Below are 9,240 nucleotides of genomic sequence, written 5' to 3'. Positions count from 1 at the left end.
ACGGGGCTCTGAGCAACCTGAACTGGTGAAGATGTCCCTGCTCATGGCAGGGGTGGGACTGGGTGAGCTTTGAAGGTCCCTTCCAACCCAAACTGTTCTATGATTCTATGAAAAATGTCACATGGAGCAGCACCCGCAGTTGTATTTAAAATGCTCAGCAAAAGTGCCTGTCCCCTTTGCTGGGCGTCGCACTAATTAGCAGAGGATGAGAACGAGACCCTCCGCCAGCGGCCGTTAAGTGACCGTTACGGTGACCGTTACGGTGACCGTTACACCGGCCGTCGGTCGCGCGCGCGGCGCCTCGCCCCTCACCTTGGCCGCGCTCCGCCCCCGCGCCGCCGCGCTCGGCCGGCAGGTGGCGCCAGCCCTGTGCTGCCGGCAGGAGCCCGCCCGGCGAGCGCACACGGCCGGAGCCGCTGGCGGCGGCTGCTCGGGGCTCGCAGCTCCGCGACCCCCGGCTGTGCGACCCGGCACCGAGCGGCGGCAGCCGCGGAGAGGAGAGGAGGAGAAAGAAAAGGAAGAGGACGAGGAGGCAGCGCGCACCGTGCTCGCAGCCCCGGCCGGTGGCACTGCCCGGAGGTAGGGGCTTCCTCCCCACCCTGCAACCCAAACTTCGTGGAGCCAGCGCTGACTGCTCCCGCGGGAGGCGTTACCGAGTGGGGTTTTGTAACGCTGTGTTTCCCCCTGGTTGGTCTCTGCCCAGCCCCAGGTGTTTTATTCCTCCTCCCTCACCCCTTCAGGGTGGGTCTCAGCGGACCTGGCTGCAGAGCTGCAGGTGAAGTTGGTGAAGGGGGAAGAAGCCCCAACTTGGGTCCCCTCAAACTTCCCCTCCTGAGAAAGCCGCTGCCCTCCGCTCATCTCCGCTCTGCTCCTCTCCTTGCAGATGTCGGGGATGCTGGTGATCGCTGCCTGGTGCTTCCTGCAAGTGGAGAGCCGGCATCCTGAAATCATCACGAGTAACAGCAATCATGGCAATTTCCTGGACAATGACAAATGGCTGAGCACCGTTTCGCAGTATGATAAAGACAAGTACTGGAACAAATTCCGGGATGTAAGTACTTTTTCGTCTACCGCATTGTTTTTATTTGTTCTGTTTGACTGTAGCATCCTTTCAATGGGTGGCTGCTGGCTTATAGAGGCTGTGGGAAGAAAAAGAGATGCAGCTTGGAACCGGTTGCTGCTTGTATGAAGGATGTTCAGAGCTGTTTGGAAGCTGGACAGGCAGTTCTGGCATTCTTCATTGCTCCATCGGTCCGGGCAGCTCGGGCTTGATGTCAGTTTCACTGAAACTATAAGGTCTTCGGTTTTCTTTTGAGGAGGAACTTTGGGCAAAGTTTCTGTGCCTGCTGCTTAAGAGGCTCATTAACTGTAAAATGATGAAATGGCGTGTGTGTGTAAGAAGGGAATATTTACCAATTCAAGCCACAGGGTGGTAAACAGCAAAGCTTTTTTTTCCCCTGCAGATTTGGTGGAAAACATTTTATTTTCAATTCTGCGTATGGAGATCTTTGGTGGTGGTATAGGCTTGGAGGAAGCAATGCTTTGACTCTGTGGGGTTTTTTTTTGATCTGGAAAGTAAGGGTAGCTTCAAGATGTGTTATGTATGTGTACAAGACAAATCACTTTCCTAAGATTAAAATTAATCTTTAAATTCCCCTAGTTTGAATACAGTTGTGTGTATTATGTCAATAACTGGAGAAAGGGAAATGCAATGTTTATGGTTAATGTAATATTTATGGAGCTTCTTTTGCTTCTGTTGTCTGTACACCGAAAAAGCTTTCTTGAAACACACAGAGAAAACCTTGCTTCCATCTGCCCAAGGCTGGATAAGGGAAACATCACTGTTAGTGTTGATCACGAGCACATTGAGGTTAATTGTTCTTTATTGCATGGGATTTGTATGCTGTGGCTGCAGTCTGTCTCTAGGAAAGAGAAGAGTAGGACTGGTTAGTGATGCTGCAAGTACTATTCTGTGCGAATTTGAATGTTTAGGAAGCTGTGATGTTGAACTACATATTAGAAAGTTAAATTGATGCTATGCGTTTGTCTCTGGTTTTAACACTGAATCTTACTTTGCAAAGTCAAAGTGTTACAGTTAAACGTGACCTGTCTCTGCCTGGCTTATTCTGTCTACGTTTTTCTGTAGTTGTGGTCATCTCTGCGTCTCAGAAATGATGCTGCTCTGAATCTCAAAATAACAAAGTGTGGCCTTAACCATGGTATCAGCAGATGTGTCAGAAGGTATATTTGTTTGCAGTCACTGTGGTGACATCCACCTATCGGGACTGTTTGCAGTTCTCTTATGTTAGGTATTTGGGAAAGCCTATACTTGTACATGACTAGTATTTCATTAAGGGGATTCTACACTTAAAATGGATTCATAAATTTTTACCAGGTTCCAAGGGAATCTTTGTTAATATCTGGTTTAGACTCCTGGGGAACACAGGTTTAGGATTTCAGTTGTCAATTTCTGCATCCAACTTGATATGAGAATTTGGCAGCAATTGAAAATGGTAAATTGAAGGATTAACATATTAATCCAAACCTGCTTTTAAGTAGGGACAGGTTTATAGCAAGGGGCATCTTTCAACAGTTTCCTTCCAAACTGAGACTTTGTATTAATCGTGCTTCCTGAGCTTAAAGATTTTATTTCATTTTATGTAGTTTTCCTTTTTTTGAAGCCTGGAGTCCTTGCAACTTCTCGTCCCCCCTCCCCAGTCTCACAAGTGCAATTGTCAGGGAAATCATTTCTCTTCCTGTGGAAGACGCTCATGAAAATTATTTCTTTCATGTTCTAAGGTTTCATTGCTGAAAATGCTAAGAAAAACTGTAAAGCTTCAAAACTATTTTCTATAGGAAAAAATAATTTTATGGGAAAACAAACCAACCAACTCTTAACCCCTCCTCTAACAAGCAAAAACTATACAGATCATGCAAAGTTTAGGTACATTTCCTCCCAGCCATCTTAATGGTTCTATTTAATGACTTCAAAACTGGCATGTTACAAATGTGTTTGACTATGCATGAAACATTTCATGTGTCAAAGTAACAGAGACTACTAATCATCTCCTACTAAGCTTTTTCCAAAAAGAAAGTATAATAAGCTTGCGTATGTAATCAAGCTCTTTGTAACTTATCTTCAACCAAAGTGATTTACTGCATCGTAATTTTCTGAGAGAGGTTTGGTGTCCACAGATGAAGACACACCCAGCTAGAGTTGCTGCCAACACAGCAGGTGTAGTAGAGACAGCGCACGTCTTGCATGCAGAGACGTCGTTAGAAGAAATCTGGTCCTTGCTTTGTGGCTGTGTTGTTTGGGATAGCTTGGTAAAGCACTTGTGAAAAATGCCTGGTGAGATGCAGCATAACAGAATTCACTGCTATGTGTGAGGTGGATTAGCATTTCATTCATAACTGTTGAACTGTAAACTGTCTTCTCATCTTGCCTTTGTTCCCAAAAGGTAACCATCCTTACTAGATGAGGTTCTCAATGTGGGCTTTGCACAGGAGGCTGGAGAACGGAAGTGGTATTTCAGTTAAAACTTTGGGTCTGATGCTACAGCTACCACAGAGGAGAAGGCCTAGTTCATACCCTGTAAATCAGCAGAAGCATGCTTGCAGGAATTATAATTACCTTTAGTAGGTTTCTGAACTTTATGTCATGTTATATAAATAAAATTCACAAATATTTACATAACTATGTCTTTATGTACATTAGGAGAAACACTACAGGTATGGAGCAGAGATTTGATTTGGTGTGGCCACTCCAGACTCTGAATGAGCATGCAGCACCAACATCTGTGCACATATATGCACATATAAATCTGTCATAATGTTGCAGTACTGGGTGTTTTCTTTTTGCAGATGATGTATAACTGAATATAAAATTTTAAATTGGGCTTCTCTCAACTTTTTCAGTTATTCTTTTCAAAAATCAATTGGTTGGTCAGTCTTACTGAGCTTTGGTCCAATATGACCTGATTTGAGAAGATGGCTATTGTTTTTTTAGGTATGATCCATATTTCTTTTGGGCAAAGACAGCCTGGTAGTTGCACTTAAGGGCCCAGCAGTCATTAATCTGTGAAAAGGCAGCACAAAAGCAGACCTCATTTGATAGCCTACATGGACATAACACAGATAAATTTTGAAGTCTGACTGAATTTAAAATGATGACCTGTCTGGTTAAAACAATACAACACAATCTTTTCATGTGACTTGAAGACAATCTGTAGAATATTAAAGTGTTCCATTTTTTAAAACAAGCAGAGTCTGTAAATGAATAGTAAGATCCATGTGACTGATCTATTGTGAAGCACATGCTGTTGAAAGTCTTGTATATTGTCCAGCTGTCCAGTATCAATAGTGGTGTAACATCTGATATATTAATAAGCTTTCAGTATAATCTGAACTCAAACTTGTTTTCTTTTCTGCCATGGGCTTTCTATGTGACCTATGAGAAAATCTTAGTTCTGTCTGAAGTCCCATTTTATAGCTGGGGATAATAGTATTTATCTGCCTCATAACTGCGTGTTGAAGCTGTAAAAAAAAAAAGGACAAAGTTCAGAATCTGTAGTAATATGGAATTTATTATTCCCCTAATACATATATTGAATATGACTTGCTACATACTTAAGTAACTGACTAGGTCTAGTTTAGAAAGTGTTTAAACCATAAAAACTAAATCAATATAATTATTACTAGAGAAAGGAGAAGGAAGGAAGCTGGAGTCTGTAGGAAGGATCTTCCATTGTACAGATTTGAGGCTTGGAAAAGTAGACATCAGGGATATGAGAGGCAAATTAGACTTTTGGATATTATGAAAACAAATGTTAAGACCTCAATCTTTTGATCAAATCTGTTGAGAGAAATCCTCTGGCTTAAAGGGAGCTCAAACACGAATTTGACACTTGAGTGTGATGTGAATTCTCATGAGTCTTAGAAAGTGTTTATTTTGTGACCAACCATGCACAGTGTTCTTATAGGTCACACTGCAGCATCTTGGTGTGTTCACAGAGGTTTGGCATGGTAGGTGTAAAGCAGCGTCCTCTCGGTGTTAAGCCTGTCTTTAATAAAAAATTATATGAACAGAATAATTCTATTGCTTCTACTTGGAGTTATGTCAATTACATTATTAATGCTTATATATAAAAAGGCAATGAGTTCAACTAGCTATAGATTAAATTGCAAAAAGGAAGAAAAAAGTTGAATGAACTTAGAGGATCTAGTAGTATAAACCGTACAAGGAATTTCTATGAAGTTGAAAGCTAAGAATTCTTGGCATGAACTCTGGTTTCAATGCATGTTTATGCATGGCAGGCTGCCAGACCACGTTCTGAGCATTAACTAAGCTGTTTCTCTAAATTTTATTCCTTGCAGAGTTTCAGTTCAGGCTATCATGTTAAAACCCCCATGCATTATATGCCTGGAGATCCTTTGAGACTGTGCATGCCTAAGAAGCAAGACGTGAAAGGTCATCATCTGTGTGTGTACCTTTTCAGACTGACTGTGGATAAATAATTACATAGAACTATCAGCAGCACGAATAGTTACATATAACGAGATTAGATATTAGATTTCCCAGGTTGGTCATAGACTACTGTCCCCTCACGATTCACTGAAGAGACAATTTTGTCAGTTATTAATTTTGTTGGTTATTTCTGAGTCTATGAGTTCCTCCTCACACCTGATCAGAAGTGCAGTGTTGGGTGATAAAGCAAACACAGGGCTGGGAGCTGGGGGACCTGTATTATTCCAGCTTTGCCACTGATGAGTTGTTGGGCTGGTTCTTCATACTTCTGTGCTGCTTTTCCCCTTGTTGCACTTATCTTTCTCTGATTTGTTTAGCCCAAAATTAGAAATGTGCAGTGAAACTTGATAGCAGAGAGTTGGAAAACATGACCAATACTGAGAAGGGCTGGAATACCAAGTAAGCAGAATTTGGAGAGCTTGAGAACTCAAATAATAGAAATGAAATGAAATTTAAAAGTACAAAGTAGAAGGTCATGGAATGGAGAGCTAACATGAATTTATTCTGGGTCCTGGCAGCTCAGCTTGAAATAGATGAGAGGGAAAACCTGTATACTTCTATTGATTTGCAGAGTTATTCTAAGTAATGAAAGTAATGCTACTCTGAGGAGAGCAAATATATTGTAGGAATGGATAAAATGAAAGATTTTTGTTCGTTTGAAGAAATAAAATTGCACAATGTATAGAAGAGAATACTTAATTAGGAATGTTGTGAGCACCTCTGATCACTGAAATACAAGACAGACAATTTTTTTATGGAGTTGGTGAGCCAAAGGCCTTCCAGCATCATAGGCACAAAGAGAATGTTTTAAAATAATTTATTATATTAGTTTACTCACACAAAGCTAATTGCGTAAAAGTGAATTTGCTTCAGAAAGTTTATTGAGAGAAGGACGAAAGCTCCCTTGCTTGAAGTTGAGATAAAGAAGTAAGTAGATAATTGGTGACAACCATAACCTTATTTCGGAATTTAGGAATAAGGTTATTATTCCACCCACAGTTATGTTTTAAAAAATTATCTTAATGAGCCCTTCAGTTTCTCCATGTAGCTTGTATGTTATAAAAAATATTATGATGTAGTAAAATGTAATAAAAGAATCTGGATTTGGGGATTCTAGAGGCCTTTAGAATTTTATATCCCATGTGTCTGTTCATGAAGTTTAAAGCTTTTGCAGATGGTAGCCTTGCTCCCTATCTATACAGCTTCTAGTGTGGCAGAACCTGATCTGCGATACCCAAATATCCCCTGATCCTTTGGGATTTTTGAGCTAACGATTCATTTGTGTAGACTGGGTTCTTTCTGCTGTCTTTTCCCTGCCAGGTACATGCCTTCAATGTGATCTCACTACAAAGGTCTCAACCAGTTTCAAGATACTACCTAATGCACTAGATGCTAAGGGGAAGCTACTTAGTTTGGTATTGCATTTTCTTTTTTCCATGTTGTATTTATGTCTACAGGCAGAATGAAGTATATTTCTGTCAACAATTTATTACCAGAATGTCACATTTTCTATTTTTTTTGACCTCAAATGAAAGCACAGGTTTTTCTGTGAGTCAGTGATCAATACACATATTCCTGAAGAAACTATTCAGGCCCTGTTAGTTATGTAGTAGTGAAGATAGGCATAAAGAAGGTTACAGTATATTTGGACAATACTTACCAGCTAAGTAATGGATGTCCCCAGTCAGTAACATAGCTGGGTTATGTGATGGGACACAGGCACCTCAGGCTTGCTTCCCAGCAGATTATCATTCCAAGTCCACCTTCAGATTTAATTGAAGGTGAAGATTGTGTGTATGGATTCCAGTGGATCTGAACTGAAGTACAACAGAGTTAAAATGTGAGGGACAAGGCTGGAATATAAATGTAGTTGAAGGGTACAGCTGAGATGTACTTGCCAAAGCTGCATGAAGTTTAAAATAATAGGAAAATATGAGACTGAACATCTGCAAATGTAATTCATAACGAGCTTCTTACAAACAGAAGAGAGATGCTTACAGCAAATGCCCTTCTCAAGTTTGACACTTTCCTTCTGCAGTGGACAAGGGGAAAAATGATGGCATTTAAATCAGAATAATTAACTTGAAAGGTACAGAGAGCCAGCTTTTTGTAATTAACTGACACTTATCCAGGTTCCCTCGGAATTACCTAAAACTCCAAAGCTAAAGAGGTCAGTAGAAACTAGAGTGTCAGTTTTTGTATTATATGTCTTAAATTATAACATGAGTAGATCCTTTACTTACAGAAACATTCCCTAGACTGCAATCACAAATCATGTCCCTGCTATGGAATTCTGTAGATTTGGAGTTTTTACTAACAGATTTTACAAGTTTATAGAGTAACCATTGTTGTATTCTGCTGTTTCCACCATCTCCTCCCTTCCAATTTTATAAGATTTCTTTTCCACAGGGGCTCACTTTATGGACTGAAACACCTTTGTAAGGACAAAAGAAATATCTTCTGTTTCTTGATGAGTGTGAGGTTAAAAATGAATTAAAAAGAAGTAGAGTAGCCAGTTTTGATGTATTGCTATGTTAGCACCTTTGTGCATGGGGATTAGAAAAAAAACAGCAAATCAGAACCCAGTACACAGTTGTGGGATAGATTTTATATATCTATATATATAGACATAGATATATATTTTGTCAAAACTCACTCTTGTAAAAGGAAAAAAAGAGGGGCAAAACCCCATATAAATGAACCATGTGTTGTGTCAAACCATGTCAGTGTAATATAAAATGGGTGGATTGAAATTAGTCATAGGAGGCTGAGTTCTGGTGTCTGTTAGCGTAACAACTGTTATCAGGCTCAAGTATCTGTGGATAAATACTAGTTTTATTTCAGGTAAATTGTCCAGGATTAAGGTTGAGAAAATCAGGCTCATTATTTTCAAGTGCCAAAACTTAAAGCTTAGTTATGAGACTATGTTTTGAACATCAGGGAGAATCAGGGAGATTATTTCCTTTTTTTTTTGTCTCAAGTATTTTAGCTATTTGTCCTATATTTATGGTTTCAACCAGGATGCTAGAAATATGTAATTTCAGTCCGCATCTATAGAAATGTGTACATTTTGGTGGATAAAATACGAGACCATCTGAATTTTGGGTGAGGCGGATGAGTTACTTTTTTTTACAGAAGGCAGGACTTCATGAGGGAAATGGAGATCAAATATTACATCTAGACTATGACAACTTTTTACTTTTAGATAACACTTGTTTATTCAAGGGTTGTTTGATTAGTTTGTTCCTTGTGTATCACAAAATGAGATTCGCCCCAAAGAACTGTGGTGAACTCTTGGTTGTGTTGAAGCTGATGATCTAATTCTCCAAGACTTTAGTGAGGCCTGATTTTGATTCTCATATTCCTCATCTTCCTGTTCTCTTCGACAAAGAACAGCTGTACATGAAAGACCAGTTAGATTAAATGGTTCTTTTTGGCTTTTGGAGGACATTTTGTAATTGGAAAAGGCTGAAAGATCACATGTCTGGCCAGCATAAATAGAAGAAGCTCCCTCAAAGTCCCTGGAAGAATCAAACTATCTGAAAATCAAACATCTACAGTCTACAAAGTACACGTTTTATAGATTCCCACCGAAACAAGAAAGTGGAGTTGACACAGAGCGAAGTTAATGTAATGCTGCTGCCTCCAGGTGAATTTCTGTGCTTCCAACGCTTAACACTTTCATTTTTACACAAGGTTGCAAAATTACCAAG

At 40.1% G+C, this 9,240-nt stretch overlaps 1 protein-coding gene across 2 annotated transcripts in view; it reads left to right on the top strand.

The window, feature by feature from the left end:
* The first annotated feature begins 379 nt into the window (after positions 1–379).
* The window catches only part of SPOCK1 (SPARC (osteonectin), cwcv and kazal like domains proteoglycan 1), a 275,752-nt gene continuing 266,891 nt past the window's right edge, over positions 380–9,240 (top strand). The window contains exons 1-2 of one of the 2 annotated variants that reach the window (XM_065849049.2): positions 380–579; positions 884–1,051. In XM_065849049.2, the coding sequence (XP_065705121.1) occupies positions 884–1,051 (168 nt within the window). In that variant the 5' untranslated portion in view covers positions 380–579. Of the gene's footprint in view, positions 580–697; positions 776–883; positions 1,052–9,240 lie in introns of those variants that run through there. The other variant, XM_071814742.1, reaches the window with a different exon arrangement.

This window comes from Patagioenas fasciata, chromosome 14 (assembly GCF_037038585.1).
Source record: "Patagioenas fasciata isolate bPatFas1 chromosome 14, bPatFas1.hap1, whole genome shotgun sequence".
Lineage (NCBI taxonomy): Eukaryota > Metazoa > Chordata > Aves > Columbiformes > Columbidae > Patagioenas > Patagioenas fasciata.
The sequence above is the reverse complement of the archived record's forward strand: the minus strand, read 5'-3'. Positions and strand labels throughout refer to the sequence as shown.